Source organism: Pagrus major, chromosome 8, assembly GCF_040436345.1.
Source record: "Pagrus major chromosome 8, Pma_NU_1.0".
Lineage (NCBI taxonomy): Eukaryota > Metazoa > Chordata > Actinopteri > Spariformes > Sparidae > Pagrus > Pagrus major.
Genome location: NC_133222.1, coordinates 8,998,316 through 9,021,902, shown reverse-complemented (window position 1 = coordinate 9,021,902; position 23,587 = coordinate 8,998,316). Strand labels below are relative to the sequence as shown.

The 23,587-nt window shown below is 41.0% G+C and overlaps 3 protein-coding genes across 3 annotated transcripts; 1 reads left to right on the top strand and 2 right to left on the bottom strand.

The window, feature by feature from the left end:
- The first annotated feature begins 918 nt into the window (after positions 1-918).
- Positions 919-7,394, top strand: lmf2a (lipase maturation factor 2a). The gene is made up of 14 exons (XM_073471379.1): positions 919-1,130; positions 2,243-2,496; positions 2,594-2,622; positions 2,898-3,091; positions 3,234-3,412; positions 3,634-3,772; positions 3,881-4,009; positions 4,093-4,198; positions 4,332-4,428; positions 4,653-4,835; positions 5,031-5,199; positions 6,000-6,111; positions 6,228-6,336; positions 6,433-7,394. Exons 1-14 carry the CDS (start codon positions 1,037-1,039, stop codon positions 6,823-6,825), a joined length of 2,187 nt encoding a protein of 728 aa, XP_073327480.1. The 5' UTR covers positions 919-1,036; the 3' UTR covers positions 6,826-7,394.
- Positions 7,344-11,546, bottom strand: miox (myo-inositol oxygenase). Its single transcript, XM_073471380.1, has 10 exons — positions 11,441-11,546; positions 11,211-11,291; positions 10,611-10,691; positions 9,321-9,483; positions 9,161-9,228; positions 8,900-9,009; positions 8,167-8,234; positions 7,994-8,043; positions 7,811-7,923; positions 7,344-7,726 (listed from the first exon to the last, which is right to left on the bottom strand). The coding sequence occupies exons 1-10, from the start codon at positions 11,456-11,458 to the stop codon at positions 7,618-7,620; spliced, it is 861 nt and encodes a 286-aa protein (XP_073327481.1). The 5' UTR covers positions 11,459-11,546; the 3' UTR covers positions 7,344-7,617.
- Positions 11,547-15,427: 3,881 nt separating this feature from the next.
- On the bottom strand, positions 15,428-21,725 carry adm2b (adrenomedullin 2b). The gene is made up of 2 exons (XM_073471290.1): positions 21,622-21,725; positions 15,428-15,836 (listed from the first exon to the last, which is right to left on the bottom strand). The coding sequence occupies exons 1-2, from the start codon at positions 21,723-21,725 to the stop codon at positions 15,428-15,430; spliced, it is 513 nt and encodes a 170-aa protein (XP_073327391.1).
- Positions 21,726-23,587: the final 1,862 nt, after the last annotated feature.

Below are 23,587 nucleotides of genomic sequence, written 5' to 3'. Positions count from 1 at the left end.
AAAAAAAAGTATAATCAGGCAAACGTAACTACTATTAAGAGTATGAATACTCATTGTGACTGTTGCACTGCTATATTATTAGATTAATATTACTCCCGTAGTAGTAATCAAGCAGGATGCTTTACTGTTGTCGTGGACTGAGGTAGAGCTAATTAACTATTCTGTACAGAACTGTTACTACTGATTATTTCTTAATTAATTGATTGATTGGTTTGTAAGAATTCAGAAAATACTGAGAAATGCCACCACAATCACCTCAAGACCAAAGTGACGCAATGTATGTTTTGTCCAAGTACCTCAAAACGTAAACTAAATTTAAATAATTAGAAGGAAAAGCAGGAAACTCTTCACATTTGAGAAGCTGAAACATGAAATGATTTTAATGATGATCAAAATACTTGTATTTTGTAACTATATGGGATATTGGAAACTATACAATTACATTCTTAGGGCACTTTCAATTAATTGATGTAAATGTTTCCACATTGATTAATCTGTCATTAGTTTTAGCTGTAGCTTTTAGCATTAAATTGAGCTGTTATGACCAAGGATGTTTGGCTTCAGCTCTTATTTTGTATCCCATCTTCCGATCTCCACCGGAAATGGGAATATGTTGCATTTTCGAAGTCAAGGAAATATTGGAAATATTAGAGAATTTCAAAAATATGGACTCAATTTGACTTTTAACCACAAATCGAGGGACAACATTGCTTGCCTTGTATTGTAGTTATGACTGATACAATTACGTAAAACCCCAACTCAAGTACACGAGGAAAACAGTACAGACAGGACTGCTGAGCGTGGTAGTCGGAAACGACTAACATCTAATATTTATATTTAATCCGATTTTCGTGAATGCAGCACAACGTTCAACAGAACTGCGGCGCCATCTTGAGCCCGCTCGGGTGAATTGTTTATAAGCCGCTCGCCGCTACGTGTCCTCCCGCCTGCGGCTGTGTTAAACCGCGTTCCCTGTTTCCCGTCCTGCCACTGGAACAGGCAGGGGCACCAAAGCAGTGGAAGTAGCGGCTCAGATATGGGGGAAGTCATCCTGCCGCGGCGCTTGTTCCTCTGGTGCATGGCGGTCATCTATCTGACCGCCTTTGTGTCCCTCTACGTGCAGATTCCAGGTGAGACTCGCAGCTTTGCTACGTGCGTGGAAGCGAGCCAACTTCACGTAGTGCTGCTTGTGTTAACTGCTAATGTGTTAGCTTGTTAGCCGTGGACTTGGCGGTCTGTGCTCTTTTTCATGCTCCCGTGTGAGGGGAAGAAGAGCATGGAAGTTTCCGGAAAGTTTCCCTGCTCCTTGCTAACTTTACGAGCTAACAGCTGTTGGGAGACTCAACCTGTTGTAAATACGCACACATGATAGCAATGTGTTGTACTACACTACCCACAAAACCTCTGTTTTTACCAGAGCAGGACGATTTTTTTTTTTTTTTAGGTAGCCCAGCAGAATTCCTGAAGACCTCGCCCACGCCCATGTATTTGGGAAAAGCCTTTAGTCACAGTGCTAACTTAATTTTTTTACAGTGCCTTGTTTTTCCACTGTGCATTTTGCATTCATTTAAGGCCACTCCAGGAATGGATTCATTCATTTCAGAGTACAGTCAATAAAACACAAACACAGAAGATCACATAATGCTGTGTTCCCTTTGAAATATGTTGCATTTGAATATAAGTATACAAGTTATTCCTTGTAAGAGGCATTTCAATCTGGACTGTGGCAGACATGCATTGATCCTGATGATGGTCTGTATATGCAATGATTTTAGGTTATATTGTGATACATAATATATATCTTGATATTTTTAAATCTTGTCAGAAACACTTCATATATGATAGGACTGGGCAAAAATATCAAACATCTTGAAATCTTTGACCAAAAATCTCAATATTGATAACTTATTTTCATAAAATATTAGCACAATGACATTTTTGATAAATTATCATCAGTTGTGTGGATAGTTTTAATTATGGTTAATTGGATGATACACTGACCATCCTCCCAGTAGTTTCTTGAAGAAATGATGCCTAAGATCATTCTGGCACCATCCTAAGACACTTTATTTAATTTAATCAAGTTCAAGCTACTTTATTAGTACCCAGAGGTAGATTTTGTTTGCAGTAGAGTCCTCATACACACATATGGGAAAAACATAGAGGCACATATCACACGTCATCCAACTTAGGACAGTGGAAATTAAATGTTGTTGCTTCCCATGCTTATGTCCATTTCCAGGTCTCTATGGTAATGAGGGGCTGCTGCCTGCTCGTTGGCAGCTGCGATACAGCGGTAAACCTCTGAGGGAACAGCTGCTGTCCTCTCCCACCCTGCTGTGGCTGGGACCGCGACTCGGCTTGGATACGCACACCGCTATGGAGCTGCTGTGTCTTATAGGGGCTGCGCTGAGCCTCGCCGCCACGCTGGTGGAAGCTTTCCGAGACAGCGTGGTGTTTTTCTGCCTCTGGGCCTTGTACCTGTCCATGTACCAGGTGAGTTTACAGTATTGACTGTGGCTAGTTTTCATTCACGGGTTGCTGTCATGGTGTGTCTTCTCTCACTGCCCTTTCCTTTTGCTTCTTGTTTCAGGTGGGCCAAGTATTTCTGTACTTCCAGTGGTGAGTAATGATTAATTTTTTTTGTGCTTAACATAATAGCGTTATAAATAGCAGCTGCTTTAAGAATCCCAAGATGGTTTTGGCAGTTTGCTGATATGTTTGTGTCATCCTCAGTCTGCTGTTTGTAACATCATAGTGATGTTTGTCCCTGCTGCTGTGCAACAACTCTATAAACATCATTTAATTAGAATGACAACCATGCTTTACTCTTAGTTGCCTCTCTGTCCATCCATTTATTTGTTTCCTGTTGTTTTCTCAACTTATTACTTGTCCAGGGACAACTTGCTTCTGGAGACAGGATTCCTCTGTATCCTTGTTGCTCCGCTGACGTTAATCAGAGGGTCACGAGGGGTCAGAGAGCATGATCGTGTGACCTTCTGGCTGATCCGCTGGCTGCTCTTCAGGCTCATGTTTGCCTCCGGTGTGGTGAAACTCACATCGCGCTGTCCCACGTGGTGGGGCCTAACAGGTGTGTATGAGTCCTTTTTATTCTGTCGGCATATTTATATTACAAGACTTTCTCAGCTGTTTGGCATTTACTTTTGTTAGTGAGCATCAGGATCTTGTCTATGTTATTTTTTCATTTGATGAATATTCTTTTTCACTAACAGCTCTGACGTACCATTATGAGACTCAGTGTATCCCCACCCCGCTGGCCTGGTTTGCCCACCAGTTTCCAGTGTGGTGGCAGAAGATGAGTGTGATGGGGACCTTCATCATAGAGATCGCTGTACCCCTGCTATTCTTCAGCCCACTGCGCAGACTCCGGCTCGGGTCTTTTTACTTGCAGGTGGGTAGAAAAACAAGTGTTTTTTAATTTTACAATTGTTCTCAACACATTTTCTCCCTTTACTTTGCTCAGTTGTGTTTTGTGTTAATAGGTTAATGTTTCCTGCCTAGGAATTCCTCCTTAACAATCTACAATTAGCAATGATTTGTATGTAAAGCATTGTGCCTGGTTTTGTGCAGCAGAAGAAATTCTTGCTTAATTTTGGGTTCCTTTATTTGCAGGTGCTGCTGCAAGTGCTCATCATTTTGACGGGCAACTACAATTTCTTCAACCTGCTGACTTTGGCCCTCTGTCTGTCGCTTCTGGACGACCAGCACGTACGCTTCTGGCTACGCAAGGCAGACAAGATCAGCAACAATGGTATGATAAACAGTGTACATACAACACACATATTGAAAACTGTTGTCCTCCACCCTGCCGTAGTTTACCTACCAGACTATCATCACACTTTCTTTCTGCTCTGGTCAGACTCCAAGCTGTGGTCGTGGCTGTGTTACCTGGTGGAGCTGGCAGTCTGGGCTCTCATGATCTTCGGAGCCATTGTGTTGTTTGACCTGCAGCTGGATCCAAAGAAGAACGCCGTCTCTTCCAGGACAGGTGTGTGCGTCTGTGTACATGTATGTGATTATAAACGATTGAATTTTGCAGTTGTTTTTGTTTACATTTTTTTGTCCTTGCAGCATTTACATTCCACCAGTTTAACCAGTTTCTGAAGACTGTCACTATCCCCTGTATCTGGATTGGTGTCCTCTCCCTCACCTGGGAGATGGTCACATCCATGTTCAGGTACGATTCTCCCTTTGTGTGTGTGTTTGTAGGTGCTTGATTATGTAGTTCTGTTCTTGCATGTTAATGGGGTACGTTTTTTATAGAAAATATTAAGCACAAAAATAAGATATCTAATTTTGTGTTTTTCTAGGTGTGCGTGTGTCTCTGGCTTCCTGAGGAGGTTTTGTGGAACTGTCCAGTGGAGTTTGTTTGCTGCTGCCACCGCTGCTATGTTCACTATTAGTCTGGTGGGTGCTCCTGGACACACAGTAATGATTGGACTCCGTATCGTAAAGCTAATGTGTCATGCAGTTGAGCCTCATTACTATGCAACATTATTTCTTCTCACCTTACTCTTTACGTTTACCAGCATTACCATATGTGGCTTTCTTTGTCCTATAATTTCTCATTCCTTGTTGCCACAATTTCACCGAAATATTTTCACCTTCTTGACTGTGTTTGTCTTTTCCAGGTGCCATTCACCTACATAGAGTTTGACTCTCACGGCAGGTTGTGGCCAGGAGTGCGTCGGGCCTACGAGGTGGTGGATCGCTTCCAGCTGGTCAACTCGTACGGCCTATTCAGAAGGATGACCGGGGTGGGTGGACGGCCGGAGGTCGTCATCGAGGGAAGCAACGACGGAGTGTCATGGACGGTAAGAGAGAGAAGTTCATATGGTTTAAATGGGACCTTAAGCCTGTTAATGACTGTTAATGACGACAGGACTTGCTGTGTAAGATGCCCATAGTTTACACAGTCTGTAACTATACAATAATACCATGGAGGAAGTCCTGTTTTTCGCTGTAGCAAGTTTTTCATTTCAGTGTCTTTTTTTTTTTTTGTCTTGTAGGAGATTGAGTTTATGTATAAACCAGGCAACCTAAGTGCGCCTCCTTCTGTGGTGACCCCTCACCAGCCCAGGTTGGACTGGCAGATGTGGTTTGCTGCCCTCGGGACTCACACACAGGCTCCATGGTTCACCAGCCTCATTTACAGACTGCTGCAGGGCAAAAGAGATGGTATGTGATGTTTTTGTTGTTGTATCTCCTGTCCCTAAAGGACAATTCAACGCAGACTCAAATAAGGCAGAAAGCAACAACTGCACTGCATTTTATGGGTTAAACCCTCCGAAGATGCTGCACCCCTCGCTACACACAGTGATGTCAGAGTGGGTCTTTAGTCATCGTCAACTTATTGATGAGGCCTCCTCCTGTGACATCAGTGATTGGGTTGTGATATCTGAGTGAATCTAGTCCTGTACTGTGTTGCACCAACTATGCCTAAGATCAAACTGAGCCCAGTTTGAACTTAATTTCTAACGTAGGACGGAGTTTATGCTCTACTAAAATTTTAAGGGTTGCACCAACTAAAATAGTTCCAACGTAGGTATAAGTTACAACTTTTATCTTACACCTAAGAGCAGTCTTGTTCACTGCCTTGTTCATGTTCATGTTTGCAGTAAAAGCCACCTGTAGAATTTGGAAAGTACTTTGTCTCTAGTGCCCCCCAGTGGTATAATCAAGAAAGAGAATGCTGCAGACACAAACGCACACACTGCTCTACTGTCTTTACATTTTAGTGATGAAGACTATAAAAGCACAACCATTAATTGTTGTTTTAAAGTTTTTACCATCTTTGACAGTGTGTTAGTGTGAGACTCAACCTTGTTACCAGGGCTACAGGCACTTAAAAGTCAAGCCACAGAGCACAGGGCAGAAAATGTTCTCTACATTAAATGATTCAGTGTTAAATTACCATTGAATAGAAGGCAGTGATTTTTGTCTATTTTAAGATCTGAATGTTTTGTTTTGTTCTGCAGTGATCGAGTTGATCCAGACAGATATCTCTCAGTATCCGTTCCACCAGCAGCCTCCTGCTTATCTTCGAGCCCACCGCTACAGATACTGGTTCACTGAACCAAAGGCTGACGGGTCAGTTATCTCTCTCTCTCTCTCTCTCTCTCTCTGTCTCACTGTTAACATTCACTGAGGAAATCTGATGATGCTCATTTCAAATGAATGTTGACTGGGTTGGTCTTTGTTGGCAGCTCTTACCCAGAGCGTTGGTGGAGGAGGGTCTACGATGAGGAGTTTTATCCCACAGTGCACCTGGGCAACGCCTTCCTGGAGAACATGCTCAACCAGTATGGACTCAAGGTAAATTCATCTTAGAAAATGAGATCGAAACTCTCAGAGATGTTTTTCTGTACCTCCAACCTATTAATATTGAATTATGTTCATCTTTGTGTGTAGGACAAATCGCCTCTACGTCGCATGTCCAACACAACTGTTGCTCAGGCGGTCAGGTGGGTGCGCTCTCAGGTCAGAGGTGTTCCTGCCCCCATACTAATCTGGACCCTCATTGCGTGCAGCACCACCATCTGTCTCCTTCAGGGATTACAAAACAGGAGCAAACACAAAACTGTCAGCGATCAGAGTGATCATGTACCTGACAGCTCTTCAGACCTTTGTGGGGAGTCCGATAAACAGCAGGCAGCAGAGGAGGAGGAGGAGGAAGAGAAAGAAGATGGGGAGTTTGGTGAAGATGAGGTGGAGGAGGGGGGGGGAGCAGAGGAGAAAGACACTGTTGGTGATGATGAACAGGATGAGGATGAGGAGGAAGAGGAGGAGGAAAGAAAAAGATGAGAAAAGACGCAGGTAATAGACGTAGTAGACTGATCTCACCACCGGCCTTCAAAATGTTCCCAGAATGACCAAAGAAAGTATTCTTTTGTGTATATTTGTATTTCTGAACAGGTCAATTATGGAAAACCATTTGCCTTCTTTCACAGTCACCTTACTGTAGTACAATGTTCATATATCAGCTGTATACATCATAAACCGATCACTTAGTTCAGCAGATCTTGCCAGATTTTAAAACCTTATGTTGCATTAAAAGTGAAATCCAATCATGTTAAAAATAGAGAAATATAGAATTTAAAATATAAAACGGGTTCTGTGTTGCCTGTCTAGAGAGTAAGTGTGTGTTGTTCATGTCACTCTTTTTTTTTTTCGGTCTCTTGTCTGTGGTGTGTGTTGGTGTCCTTTTATATTTGTCGCTGTGGTTTCTTGCTGTATGTACAGAACTAAAACTCTTTGCACTTTTTCTTTTCACAAACGTGTCTTTTCATTCTTTGTTAGAAATGAAACATCACACAAATAGATTTAGTACTTTTAAAATGTTTTTATAACATTAAAATACAACAAAATATAAATGCTTCAGATTGTTTTTTATCTGAAAATGTGTAACAATCATGACATTTTTAATAACTTGCATGAGATACAATTACTCAGGTTATCATGTGTGTAGTTTTAAACTCATTGATTCCTTATATGTGTGTAAATATAGCGTGTTAGTGTTACTATAAAGCAACAGCACGTCAAATCAGTCACAGTAAGAGCGTAAGAGTAAGTAAGTAAGTAAGTAAGAGTCGTTTTTCACCACTTCAGTACTCCCGGACAGTACTTGTCGATCAGAGACTGGTAGTACGGCTTCAGCTTGTCGATGTCCGGCAGTTCGGTGGTCTTTGTGTACAAGTCAAATTTGCTGTGGAAAGGATGGAAGATGAAGCTTTAGGTCAAAGCAACAAGTAAAGTCATGTGCATGTGAGACCGTAAGATGGATACTCACTTAAACTCTTGGACCCAGGGCAGCATGCGCACGTCTTTGTCATTGCACAGATGCATGTAGTCTCCGTGGGAGTGCCAGGGGTAGAATGAATGGAAGCGAATCATGTACAACCCCTGGAGAGAGACGGTAAAGGAGTTGATCTCTGCTCTGCTCTGATTTTCTTTATTATTTACAAGACCTCACCTCCTCTGGGATGGAACAGTTGTTGAACTTCATAACTTTGTAGAGATACTCTGAAAACAACAAAGCAGGACTTTAGGTCCCAAACAGATATTTTCTTATTTTAAAAATTGTAGTGGATGTTTGTGCGTGAGATTGGTTACAGCCCAGTTTGTGTGTGGCTGAATGTCTCTTACCATCATGGCCCCAGGACATGAAGACGCTGTCCAGCCCACACTTTGCTTCATAGATCCCGTTTTCAGTACTAAAGAGAGTAAAAGAAATGTAAGTGGGACAAAATCCTAGTACATAAAAAAAAAAAAAAACAAGCCTATAGGTGTGGTAGATCATTTTAGTAGCAAAATAAACAGGGATGGTGGAGCAGAGTACTTTTAATGTTTGTTTTTTTCTTTTGTTCCATTCATTACAAATATAAGTTTATGGACTACAGATGTCAAGAGGATAATTTAACTGATTTTTTGTAAAAGTAAAGGCAGTCAATTCTTAAGTCTTTTTACATTGTAAAAGACAGAAACCTGGCACATAAGTGTTTCTGTGCAGGGTGCAAGTATTGATACTTTTTCAAGACCATCTGCATGGGACAGTACCAAAGCTATAAAAAGAATCACATCTGCAATCAGATTTGCAACCCAGGGCTGTGCAAATATTAACATTGTTACAAAACGTATTGGCATGTGTTCAGTGACGTTTTCTGAACCGGCACCAGTGTAGGTTAATTTAAAAAAACGAGAGAGAGGGAAAAAAATATTTAGTGTGCCTAGGACCCTTTCTTTTTGCCATGTCATCGAAAGAGGCATCGAGTGTTGAACTTTAAAATTGTGACCACCTTATTTCTTTGCATATTTTAAGTCACCGAAACACCCAGACTGTCATTCACAGATTTTGATAATGCAGCGTGAAAATACCAACTTGCAGCTGGGATTTTTTTCATCTGGGTTTTCCAGAAAGGTGCTGTCTCTGAACACGATGGAGTTTTGATACTTGCAGCCCACTGGGAAGGTGTCACCAACTACAGCCCACTGCAGAGTGCAAACATACAGAAGACTGCTGTTAGGATTCATTAGGTCTATTATATGTAATTAAGAATGAATGGGGTATTTATAATAATGGTAATCACAAAGAGAGATGATAGAGAAATAGCATTAAGAGTATTGAGAAGACAAGTGTTACCTGTGGTTCATCCCAAAGAGCCATGATCTTCCCAACATCATGGATCAGACCCACCAACTGGAACCAGTCTGTGGAGAGACAGTGAGTGCAGATGTTTAACAGACTTGTCTATGTGTTTGTACACAGCCTCTGTGTGTACTCTTTGTCCCTGTTATGGTACCTTTGTCTGGGTGTGCTTGGCGGATGCCCTCGGCAGTCTGGAAGGCGTGGAAGGAGTTTGGAAAGTCTACGTCAGGATCGGACTCGTCCACCAGCTGGTCTAGAGACATGATGGCGTCCATCATTCCCATCTGAGTGTGTGTGCAGCCGGTCCATTCAGAGTGCTGCAGGGAAGTAAGAGTCACAGTGTTGGTGGGGAGATTTTCTGTCTCAAAATTTCTTTCTTTTTTTCTTTATTTTTTAATAATGCCTACTCTTGAATCTGCAGGGATAAAGGGATCTGGTGTGTCTGCAAATAATTTGAAAATCAGTTCATGAAAATGCATCCAGTGAGCAGAGAGCACTATTAGCCAGCACGTCACATTGTACTAAAAGGGCTGCACCTCTTTAAATATTAACGACACTCTCCAGTATCGTACAAAGTTCCATAAACAGCGTCAGAGCAGATGACCGTGACTGGGTCACATATACAAAAAACAGAACAGTCTCCCTCTGCAAACTTGCAAAGAAATGAAAGTGAGGTTAGTTACACATTTAGTCCAGACAAATAGTCCATCAGCTCTTTGTCTTTCACTTCAAAGGACTGCATAACATTTGTTTGCTCAGTCTGACAGGGTCACTCAGTCAACCACAGCAAAACATCCACGTCCAGACGTCCACAAAATACAAAGAAAATAGAAAATCTGTGAGATTTAGTGCAAGAGAAGTTACATGAACAGGGTCACTGATAGGGCTGCACAACAGGTAAAAAAGTGATATTGCGATTATTTTGACAGATATTGTGATATAAGTCATGATTATTATTACAAAATTTCATTAAAACACTGTTTTGTGACACATTTTATCTTTATAAAATAATTGCAGTTCTTGCAATTTGGATTATTTTGCAATTAATTGCTGATATTTGACACACTGACACGTAGATAAAATATTTGGATGCACCACTGCTTTAAATGTTATACTGGATGTGTTTCAGAGTATGTGTTGAATGTCTAACTTCGATACAATACCTTGAAAAATATCAATATTTGATACCATTTTTGATACCACAGGCAAAAATTGACAGCAGAATGACTGTAGTAAACACTAAATAGGTCAGGTCTTTTAAAAATAATGTGTGTGTCAACTTGCTGTTTAGCAGAAGGATGGCAAGTACTTGTGTAATGACAGCGTGAAAAATGACAATTTCACATATTTCAGAATCCATACGTATCGAACACTGCCTCAGTGTTTAAGTAGAGAGGCTCTTGATGACACTTTGCTGAATTTCACATGCTCCTGATTCGCTCACCTTCTGTTTCACAAAGTCCAGCGTCTGGTTGGTGTGCATCAAACTGTATGTTTTGAACACACGGTCAATCAGACTTCCTCCCTGAAACACACACATGCATCACAAGCGATTAACATCATTTCAGGTTTATAGTTTGCTATCGAGTGACTCCACAACGACCTCTAATGGTTTGAAGTCCAAAATTCACTTTTTTCAAAAATTCGCTTTTTTCATTCTGCATTTACATCGAAGCGAAAGAGACTACTTAAATAAAAATAAAAATTGGCCTTTCAGTTAACTCAGGTAGAACTGCATTTTTTTTAATGGAGATGAATAAGATTGTGTCCTTTCAAATAGAAAATAAAGCTTAGAATTGGTGTCTTTATGTAATTATAACACTCCCACAGTGTAAAATCTGACATTGTGACTTAATAGTCTGCTTTACTTAGTTACTCTGATGGAATCAGTTTCCTGACTTATTTAAAGTAAAGTCAACTTTTAAAATTTAACAGTGTATAATTGTAATAACGGTGTTTCTCACCTCTGAATTTGTCAACTTGCTATAAAGGAACGCAGCACTAAATAAGTGGTGTTAGCTGAAGGAAAGCTTTGAATACTCACCTCAAAGTTTCTGTATTCTTCCTTCTCTTTAGTTCCAGTCTTCTCCAAATTTGGCCGATAAGTCAGCGATGGGTCCGGACCCTGCAATTTGAAAGTACAGTACAGCAAACCTTTTCAGATAAATAACACATAGTCTTTCAAAAAAGAAAAATACAAGAAGTCAAAATAGATAGATTTGTTAAAAAACATTAAAAAAAACAAAGCTTTGTGTGTATTAAAGCCATACGTACGATGCTGACGACCCTCATGGCTGACGGATGAAGTCTGTGTTGTGGTGTGTTGGTCGTTTCCCTGCTCCTTTATATCCTGCCGGTTTACACTTTAATGCTTTGACCTGCGCTGTAGGCCTACTTTCCAGTCACACTTTAACCAAACCTCAGCTAATGGGGTACCCTGTGATGAACCTTGGCCTTGTGTACATGTAGTGTGTTTGTACGTGTGTGTGTCCATGTCAGGAAGAGTTTTTCAATAATCAGCAGGTTACCTGTTTGGACTGATGTAGAATGACTCAGTAGTTCTTTTTACCACGGTTAAGTTGTTAATTTGTAACCATATAATAGGTTTAGTATCGAAAAAAGCACACAAATAAGCTTTAATAGATACAGTTTTACTTATGAGTATTGACCACGTTACGTAACACTGACTGGTGATTTCCAGTCCACAGATTGATTGTGTATTATTCAGGTAAAATCTGTGCTGTTTGTTGGACCAGAGGTGAAGTTGACGAGACGTTATTTAACAATCCTCAGTCGATGGCCCAGTGTTCGTAATTTATTGATTCCTGCCAGTCAAACGCACCAGATGACCTGTTTTTCACGAGTCACTTCAGGTCATCAGGTTTCCTTCTCACACACTTTGGACTGAATTTGTGACCGAGAGGAAATTCTTCATAACGTCTTCACATCTATGATATTAAAGCACAGTAAGAGCAATGATTGTGATGTGATATTTGATAGGTTGGTGTAGGATTTTTAGAGAATTTTACTTTTGGCTTTCAGCCCTAAGAGAGGTCAGTGCCCGGATACACACACACAGACACACACACAGCAACAAACATTTAAATGGGTCGAGTGTTTTGTGTCATTATGTCTCATCTTGTGAAAAATTAAAATTAGACGCACGAGCTATCCACCAAACCGTTGAGAACAATAAGTCAGATTTTCTACTAGTTGTTCTTTTGTTTAACTCGAGGGGGTGTGTCTGGTGGTTTAGGAGGCTCGTTCGAACTCTGAACTCTGATTGGCCACCTTGGCAGCCGCCCTCAAATCCCAAATTATAAGTCAGGTCCCCAGTGAGCCACCATTTAACACATCACAGTCTGTTTACAGGTCTTGAAGAGTGCTGCTGCACATGTAAAAAAAATTAAATGGTCTAATAAAGTGCCTCGAGTGATGTAACATGAGTCAGTGTTGGCTTTGTGAGTTTACCAGACGGCTGTAGCCCAACTCTTCATCTCTGCCGTCACTAGAGTCTATCTCACCCCCCGAACTCTCTGGGATTGAGTTGCATTGTGGGTAATGAAGCTGCCCAGTTTTCACAAGCGAGAAGAATGTGTGGAATGAAAAGTACAGTATCTCTGGTTCTGCTCCACTGATTTCAGTTTATTTTGGGGAGGACTACTCCCAAGCCCATGAAAACAATGTCCACAGTTTGAAAAAGAATAGCTCAAAAATCTGTCCGACATCTTTTCTCTCTCTCGACTTCACATACTTGTAGTAAGTCACTTGCTTCAGCCCGTTGAATGCCACCTGGCATTGAGGAATTGTGTTTGATATAAAGCTGCACGTTCAGCTCCATTTGTGGGCAAAATACATTTGCAAAAAAGAACTTATCATATTTTAACTAATTTATTCAGATAAAACCATTATAATTCTACTTTATACTTCCTCTCCACTACATCATGTGATAAATTCAGTTACTACTTACTTTGCAGATTCAGATTATTTTATTGTTTGTTATTGTTGCTATTAGTTGTGACGTCTTACCAATCAGATAGTGTTGTAGGCAGGACATTGTGTTCGAGGATGCTGCATCGGAGCCAAAGTAGCACATTTTTGAAATTGGTTTATTTTATCGGCAATCTGAAAAATCACCAATACAGATAACTGGAAAATGCTGATTAACCCTATAACCATCCAGGGCTGATTATCGGTCTACCCCTAATTTGTACAACAGGTGTAGACAAATCAGCCGTACTTGCCACTTAACAGCAAATCTGTTAGTACGAGTCCTTTTTGCGTTAGCCCCAGGGTGTCCAGTTGATTTAATATCCAGGTTTTGCTCATGACAAGGTTGAATTTTTGCTTACAAACAGTTAGAGAGCAGAATCTGCCAGGGGCCAAAGGAAAATTAGCTGTACCGACCCTGCAGGAAAGGCTGACTGTTGGTTTAAGAAGCAAAAATTGTCTTGTACTTTTGAACAGTGGGGCTCGGCATTAAAAGTTCGAAACAAATAAGATATCACACACACACACACACACACACACACACACACACACACACAGATATGTGATGTCATGGTGAACTTGACATATTTTGCACATTGGTTTGGACTTTTCACTTTCCTTATCCTTTGCTCTCGTGGGCCATCTAATGTCTGTGTGTGTGTGCAACACAAACTTTCCAATCATAAACTTTAAAAAAGGTCACACTCGCACCTCAGACCGACAGATAACAAACACGTGCAGCGTTCACAGACGTTTTATTTCACAGCGCTGCTCTTATAAAAACCACATCAGCTGGAAGCAACACAGACGGTTTACAAAAGGACACTTGAAGAGACTCTTACATGAACATGAAGATTTAGTAAAGTGGGATATTTACAGCAAAACACTCTCATTAAGTTAAATAATACGTTTTTAAAATTCAAGTCACACTGAGTAAAGTGCTTCATGCATTCCTATTAACATCTGACCTGTGAGTACGACTACAGACAGTGAAGACAGGCTGGACTGACACATACAGAAAAGCAGAGGACTATAAAGCTTCAAATAACACTTTAATAGTCAACGTTTACCACAATGCTTGATTTGTACATGTGAAAGGCAAAACATTATAAGGCCTTACAAAATGATTAAACCAATTAAGGCTCAAAAACAGACTTGATAGTTACAGCAATCAAAATAACACATCGTAGATTCAGCACTCTACAGTACAGTCGTCCTCTCTGCGTCACTCGTCAAGAGACACTGTTTGTTAAGAGGCGGGCAGACAGCTCATGGATTAGGGTTAGTGGTTATTTTGGCTAACTGTGCGCACAGTGGGGTTTTGGGTGAAGGGTTAACTGGGTTTGATCGGAGGTTATTCTTGGTTTCTGGGCGCTCTGAAGTAAAGCTACTTGTTCCCAGAGGGAGATGAAGGTGGAGGATGGATTAGCTCTGAGCTCAGGATCACCATTGATGACGATAGCAGATGGATAGGTAGGACAGTTTGTAAAAGGCTGGTTTAGTTGTCCTCATTCACAGAAATAGTGTCTAAGTCGTTGTTATTGTATACATGCCAAAACACCTTGAACTCTTGTGTCACTGCAGTGAATTGGTGATAATGGGTGAGGACCACATGTTGCCTCTCGCCATGATCCAGCCAGCAATTACGTTTTTCATCACAGCACAACTGGGAAAACAATTTGGTACCATATAAACAGTAGGGCTGACCCGAATGCTTTGAAACTTCGAAGCTTCAATCATTTGCCATCTCCGAGTCTGTATTCTTCTGAAAGAGGAAGAAGACGTTGGTGCATCGGCTAAACCAAAAAACAGGCAAAACAATGGTGTTTCATTAGTCTGAGGACCTGTGCACATACAAAACAGGCATTCACACATTATAAGTGCACACAGAATGAGCAGAGAACCATCCGAATGCTGTCCCGTCCACAGTTTGACCCTCCCAACGGCACAAAACTCGCACCCTTGTCATGTTGACTTAAGGGACTTTGAAAGCGGGGATGGGATAGACAGTGGCTAATGTCTTTTCCTCATCAGACTCAAAATTACACTTAAAGACAAGTAAATAAGTATAGCGTGCATGTCGAAGCTTCAAATAATCGTGGGAAATTCTCACTGAAGCTTCGAAGCCTTAGGTACAGTATGCGGGACAGCCCAGATAAATTAAATTTTTATGGTTGCAAGGACACCAAAGGCTTATTTGGCCCTACGGACCTGGATAACTTTCCAACATTTGTTGATGAAGGCATCTCGCTATAGATTTGCGGTGTGGTCTTATCCGTAGCTGTGAGGACTGCGAGGGTTAATGGGGGAGGAGTTTTCCCTCCCGCTCTGTCCAATCAGCTGGTAGAGACGATGGCTGAGGTTTTGAACCTGACAGGTGCCCAGGACACACCCCACCCTCATCAGATGTCCGTGGGATCTCCCGCCGCTGCTGTTGGCATGACGACGACCCCGTGACCCACGCTGCCAGGCCGGCGGTTCCTGTAGCACACCGTCGCTTTGGTCAAGCAGCTGATCGGACAACCTCGACAGGGGCTCTTTGTGGAGCCGGGCCCTCCAGATGACATGTCTGTCTCCCTGGGTGAGGTGGTTGTTAATGGCAACAGGGACATCAGACGCAGTAGGCATGATGGTGATGCGAGAAGACTTTGGGTATTTAGTTGGTCTGGGTAAACCCAACCTGAGGGAAACAGAGAAACAGAGAAAATGTTTAGACGCAATCAAAAAGCAGTACAAAACACACACAGCCTGCTCACGTGCATGTCGCCTGCTCGGGTTTCTGAGTGAAACTGAATCACTACGACAAGATGAAATGCCTCACAGGAAGTCAGGCTTGTACTGCAGGAATGTCCACTGTGCTTAACCTGTGGTCTCTTCTGTTTTTTTCAGGAAACAGGACAGAGAAAGAGTGGATTGAAAGAGAAAGTGAGAAGGACAGATAGGAGAGATAGACAGGGTGCTGAACAGGTGGGAGTCTACCTCTGTAGCAGGCTTATCCAGCTGCATCTCTTTATCTGACTGTGTGTGTGTGTGTGTGTGTGTGTGTGTGTGTGTGTGTTTCTTTTACTCAGTACAGTATGACAGCTTGCATTTCACTTATGATTGTATTGCCTATTGAAACAGGTTTGTCTGTTGTAACCATTCCTCCTACTCGTACAACAAAATCCGACAATATCTGCGATTTTGTGTAAAAAACATATTCCGATGTTAATCTGAGGTGAATTTCAACAGTCTGAGTTCGACCAATCAAGTGAATATATAGACTTCTGTGCCGTTATTTCTACTTATTACATCCCGGAGTGAGGAGAGGGTCAATTGAGGACCAGTTTCTTGGATCTGGTAGCTGTCTCTTCATCTTTTGACATGGGTTTCAACAATCTCAACAATGATGTTGATTCTCTCATTTGACTCAAACAAGTGTATTGACAAGTTCTGCTTACTCATCTTCACGTGGACCTTGAAAACACAGTTCAAGAGTGACGAGTTGTGTTTTTTAGTTAACGACTGTCTTTTAGACCAACAGTCTAGAAGGCCAACTAGCGACCCCTGAAGGTTGCTGTGCTTCCTGCACCTATCCGGATCAAGGTGGTTTAAACCGACAACCAGCTGACGCTGCCATCCGCTCCATCACCAACACAGCTTAATAATAATATTTCCAGTTAATCAACAACAGTGTCTGAGCTGTCTAATCTTACAACAGGAGAGCAGAGCCACAGTGCACAATGTAGATGGTAGTAAGAGGCTCCTGCACCACCACTCCTCCTGAGTGGGTTTGAAGTACTTCTCTTTCTCACATCACAGCCGTCTAGCTGTACTTTTTTCTCACGTCGTAACAATACTGTTTTTTCTTTTTCATTCATCCCCACACTTTCTCAGACGTTCAAGAGTTCAGCTACCAGAGAGCCCGTCTGTTTGGCCATGTGACCAGTCAGAGATTATGAAACACTTACTATAGATGATGTAAAGCAGCAGGAGAGACAAGGAGGACTTGGTGCACTACAGCTTTCACGCAGCATCAAGATTGTTTTGGTGCAGGTTGTCAAAAAAACTTTGAAACAATCGTGACCCAGTTACTCAAGATAATATAAATGTATCATCTTGAAGTAAATCCATTCATCCATTTAATGTTTCTCAGGTGGCATTAATATGCACAGAATAGCAGGTTGAACACTGACAGTAGTACAGAAAAATCGTTCCTGCTCGTTTCTCCAAACTTTCATGATGTACGACTGTCGTGCAAAATAGAAAAATCCCTTTGCATGTGTGTATATTTGTGTCCCATTCACTCGCCACTCAACTGTCGGCTGTTCGTGATGTGAGAAACAAAGAATAATGGGAGACAGATGGAGCCAGATAATGTTTGTGTTTGTTTGGTGTGAAAAGTGGGCCAGAATACCATATGATCTTTATCCTGTAAGTAATCCTGACTGGTATTCTGATCACTCCTCTGGCCGGACACCTTGGGCTCTCGCTGCCAACACGCACACACACACATTCATTCATTCACTCACCCCGGCTCTATTAGCTTTGTATTGTTTTTAAGGCACGCACGCACGCGCACACACACACACACACACACACACACCACGTTGTCGAAATGTTGGTTGGGCATTAGTGGGAAAAAACATGTGCAAGTGACACGTGACTGTCTGGCAACAAACAAGATTTACTAACGCAAAAACATGCAAGCATATATACAAACACTCACCTAAAATGACATGCTGAGATGCACTTTTTAACACTATCTTTGTCTCTCTCTCCTGCACACAAAAACAGACATGCACACGCACATACACGGTTAAAAGACCACCTGTGGTGAGGTCTCTGGAGGAAAAGGCACTTGGCGCAGAGGTGCCTCCCAGTACAAGGAAATGTAGGCCACTGAACAGGTTGCCAGTGCAACACAACCAACACAGGTGCAAATATTCGCACCAATGCCAGCAACCAGCAAATACAAGTGTGTGTCTGTGTCGAAGGCATGGCATTAACTATGAGGCAGGGGTTAAAATCTGATAGACCTATTGACTTTAGAGCCGACAACTACATTACTCTACATTGCGTTGACAGCTAATTTTATCAACTCACAAACAGCTGCATACATTTGCTGATTAACCACCGGATAACAAAAGAGCAACCTGTAATTCAGTGCAGCGGAAATTGAAGACTGGTGATGGTTATAAATGTGTTTTACTGCCTTGTATGATAAGATATATATACATAGTTTATGCATTATGGGGTGGTTGGATTTACGCCCACATAGGCCTACTCAGGTGCAGCTCAGCTTGTGCTAAATGCTGCTGTCAGCATGCTAACATTTGCTAATAAGCGCTAAGCACTACAGCTGAGGCTGGTTTGAATGTCGTTAGCTTTGCAGGTATCTGGCCATAAAACAAAGTATCGGACCAGCTTCGACCTAATTACGGTGCTGAGATGATTTAAAAAAAAAAAAAAAAAAAAAAAAAAAGTCAGGATTGCCAAAGTTATGAGATCCTCCTTCAGAGCAAAAATGTGAACCTCATGTGTTGGCACCAGATGAGAAGTAATCGGGATTCATTGTCTGGGAACCATTAATCAAAGAAGAAGATGCCAAGCTGTTTCACGAGAGGATCACCTTAATCTTTCGGCTTCATCCTCGGTGGACCCGTGAATGTTAGTACAAAATTGTGCCAATCTGTCCAACAGGCCTAGTGGTTGAGATGTTGGTGCAGCGAGCAACTGACAGGCCAACGTAAGCATGGAAAGAGCCACGCTGCTAACATGGCTGAGAAGACTGTTTCAAGGTTCGAGGTTTAGGTTTTGAGGAACGCTGCACGACACAAGTATGAGCTGAGGAGTGTGTGTGTGTGTGTGTGTGTGTGTGTGTGTGTGTGTGTGTGTGTGTGTGTGTGTGTGTGTGTGTGTGTGTGTGTGTGTGTGTGTGTGTGTGTGTATTGTATGGCAGTCCAGGTTGTGAACCTGTGGAGAGTCTGAGAGTAAAAGGAGCTTCTCCGACATTCCTCCCAAGTTAGAGCGCAGCATGGGGTTCTTCACAGAGGACCTGAACACACACACACACACACACACACACACACACACACACACACACACACACACACACACACACACACACTTCCCTATCGTAACTCCTCAAAACTACTTTGCGCAAAAAGCAAACTTTTGTTCCCATCAGATCCCCACTGTTACCAGTTCTCGTTACTGGGTCTATTCATTATTTCCTCCCCCTCCTTTTTCTCTCTGTCTTTTCTAAATTACACCAGGATACTTTAATTTTTCTTCCTCTCTTACTTTTTTTTTTTCTTTCGAGGCATTTCGTCAGGTGCCAGCAGCAGTATTATGTTACATCCATCAGTGTTGAATCACACTGAGATCCTCTCTCCTCTTTCTTGGACACCTACTGTGCCCCAAACGTACTAAAACCTTAACAGATCTCTTTTATTAATGGAAATAAATACAACTTAAAACGTCCATCTAACACTCACAAAAATGCTTTAAAAAATGAATGATAATAATAATTATAATAGCCAGTTATTGTTTGTTGTTTGTGCAAAGAGTATTCACAGTAATATGGGATTAAAGTGCTAAAAAAAAACATTTGAATTATAGAGAAATCCTTCTTATATAAGACTCAAAGACCTCTCTTAACACAGGAAACACAAAATATTACAGTAAAAAGTCTGACATCTGCAGCTGCTGGTAAATATACTGATGATGCCCTCACATCCTCAACCTTCACCCTGCTGTCTGTGGAGTGTGTCGCTGTAGTCCACCTTCCTCTGAGCTTGTTTGCTGCCGGGCCCCTCGGTATGTATCCTTGTCCCAAATCCCACTAAATCAGCCTCACCTCTGTCTCACCTCCTGCTGCTGAGAGGAATTACCTCACTCTGCTGCTGGACCCTTTTTCTCACATTAATGACTGCCAGAGGCCAGGACACAGACCTTTAATGTTCTCCAGCTGTTATGGCTGCAACTAATGATTATTTCATTATTGATGAAGTGGTTCATTAGTTTCTTTGATTGATGGATTGATAATTTGATTTAAAGATCAAGTCCAAAATGTCCAAAACACATTCCCACAGCCCAGGGTGATACCTTCGAATGTTTTGTTGCACCACAACTCTAAAAATCGAAGATACTCAATTTAAAGTAACGTTAAGAGAAAAGCAGCAAATCATCACATTGTAGAAGCTGGAACCAGGAAATGTTTTGTTTTTGCTTGATAAAAGACGTAAGGTTAATCAATAATCAAAATTGGGTTTTTTTCTTTGTTTATAATTCAGATTGGAAACTTCAAATATGATTTTAGATTAAATAAAGTGGCTGGGTGATATGGCCCTAAAATAATATTAGAATATTTTTAGGCTACAACACGACACACAATATATTTCTTGATTAGGGATGTAACGATATCACAATATTCACGATAACTGTGAAATATTGATATCGTCTCATTAATACACATATGATAATACCGTGTTATGAATCCAGCGGAGATGTCAGGCTTTGTGCATCTTTTGTTTATCACTTCGTCTCGTTGCCTTTTCACTAATCATTCAATGTAATTGTTCTTATTGTAAGCACTTTTTTTTACAGTTATGGTTACAGACTCTCTCTTTAACTTCCTACACAAGCTTCCAACACAGTAAACACAGTTAAAGATGATTTTTTTTTTTTTATTTTTTTTTTTTTATTTATTCTGTAGATATCGCAAAAATATCGTTATCGTGAATTTGCTTGGGCACGATAATCGCATAGTTAAACTCTGATATGATGACAGGCCTCATCTTGATATCTTGAAATCACCTCAAAAGCATTTGTAGTAGTACGACTGTGCAACAAAATATCATTATATTTTCGACCAAATATCTCAATATAAACACTGAGATAATACTTTCCCAAATATTAACACAATGAGATTTTTGAATAACCATCAGTGATTTGGATATAATGAGTTAAAGAGTGGGTAATGGTAAGTAGAAAAATCTGGTAAGTTAATTTAAGACGATATATAGTCTCATATCATGATGACGATATTGATATATTACCCCGGCCCTGATTTATATTATAAATTAAACCTGTAACAACACAGTTTACTAAATAAAAAACTATATGATATGATATAAATAATAACATATAGGGCATATTGTTGAGAAACAATAAGGTAAAATAAACAATAACGTTACTGTAACTCACTATTGGATGACAGTGATTCATCAGAAGTCCATCATGGGTTAAAATATCAATATGTTCATATTTAATTGGCATACAGGCATTTCAGTTTACTTTCTGTTTACTGTTAAAAAATATATATATACCCTAATTAAACCTGAAATAGAAATGACTCCCTGAATCACTTTGACAAACGCCAGCAACATAACAACTTTAAAGACAATTTGAAGTGAAGTTCAGTCCCCGTTAATGAGAGCAGCATCCACTCTCCGGTGTGAGTGTGGATTTGGTCCGTGTACCTGTGTCTGTGAGTGAGGCTCTGCAGGGTCAGAGCCCGGGACTGGATCTCCAGAGGCAGGAAGCCGAGCAGCAGGCACAGCCACGCCGGCAGCAGCGCGCACATATCGGCGCAGTGAAGACGCACTGCCCGGCGGGGGAGGCGGATCTCAAGACGACCAAAAATGTGAGAAATATTACTTTAAACACATACAAATCCAGTTAAAAATAACTTTCTTAGAGTTCCTTCTAAGAAACTAAATTGTCCAGCATAGATGAGTGACCTTGGCAGCATCACCTCATCCTCTCTGCGCACTGACCTTCTGCTTTTAATAAGAAAGTCAGCGAAAAAAAAAAAAAAGAAAAGATGTGAAACTCAGAAGCCCATTGAGGCAAGCTGCTGGAGTCCTGAGCTCTCTTATTTATAAAGCCTGATTGAGGGAGGAGGAAGAGGAGGGAGGAGGAGGAGGAGGAGGAGGAGGAAGACGGCTTATTGTCTGTCCTACTCAACAACCTTTCCTCTAATGAACCTCACAACCTAATTAAACCAGTCCTCACATGTGTAATCTTAGTTATAGAAGTAAACCACATCTGCTTTGTTATTCTGGTTGTTTTTTAAATGAGAGGTCATGGTGACCTTACAGATTTCCTTATAGACTGAAACAATCCAATAATACAATCACTGTATTATTGGATTGTGGCAAGAGTGAGCTTGACCCACTTAGAAGGGAACTTCTGCACCCATCATTAACACAGTGAGGCCATATTAAAGTCCACCAGTGGATACACTCGCATGTTTCATTTACAGTAATGTAACTTTATTTATAGGCTGCATCATGAGGAGACAACCTGAGAAAACCATAAAAAAAAATAGTAAAGTAAAATAGTGAAGCAATACTTTTTAAAGAGGTCATATTATGCAAATTTTCGGGTTCATACTTTTATTTGGGGGTCCTAGTAGAATAGCTTTACATACTTTAATTTTCAGAAAACACATTATTTTTCTCATATGGTGCGTCGCTGCATCATCCCTTTACACACTGTGTCTTGAACGCTCCGTTTTAGCTACGGAGTGAGACATCTCGTCTCTGTTCAATCTTTTGGTGCTGCACATGCGCAGTACTTATAAGGCAGGATGTAGCCAATCAGAGGCAGAGTAGGGCGGGTCATGCCGAGCAAGGTAGTGTGATCTAAAATAACGCCGCTACAGCAGTAGCGACTATATGTATACTGACTGACTGGAGTGTATATATTTTGTCACATCTGTCACGTAGTGATGCACATAAGTTACAGAAATACAGGCTTGACTCCAAACCAGGCGTTTCAGGCAGTGCAGAAGTGTTTTCTGTGGGAGAGAGTAACTCTTTTATATGCACAAAAATGCTTCATAACACAATAAAGGAAAGGCAAAAACCCACAAAGCATAATATGACCTCTTTAAACGGTCAAAATGCTGTTTGTTTTGAAAATAAGGATACCATGCCTGTGGGGTAAGGACAGTTTAAAGGTGCATTATGTAGTTTTCGGGAAGAAATTATAATCAGAAGAAAAAGATCTTCACTGACTGATTTTTTTAATACCTAAACAAACTCTCTTTAGTTTCATGACTGAATAAACAAACTGACCTTAAAGGACAACAGATTTTCATACTGTTTGTTTATATTTGGTGGACCCTGCCACCTTTCTAACTTTAAAGAGATCTGAGAACAACTTGTTTATTCAGTTATGGAAAAAGATAATTCTGAGATTGTATTGTTACCTCATTAATATTGTTGATATTAAAATTCTGAGTTTGAATTTCTTCTCCAAAACAACACAGTGCCCCTTTAAAAAGTGCTTAACAAAGACATAAATGAACCAACATCAACCTGTTCTCTTATCGAAGAGATTATCAGAGAAGCAGTAGTGCTCTGGATCTATGGAGGTTTATAATCAAAGCCGGCAGGTGTCAGTGTGACCTTGAAGCGTGAGTGTGATTATTGGACGGTT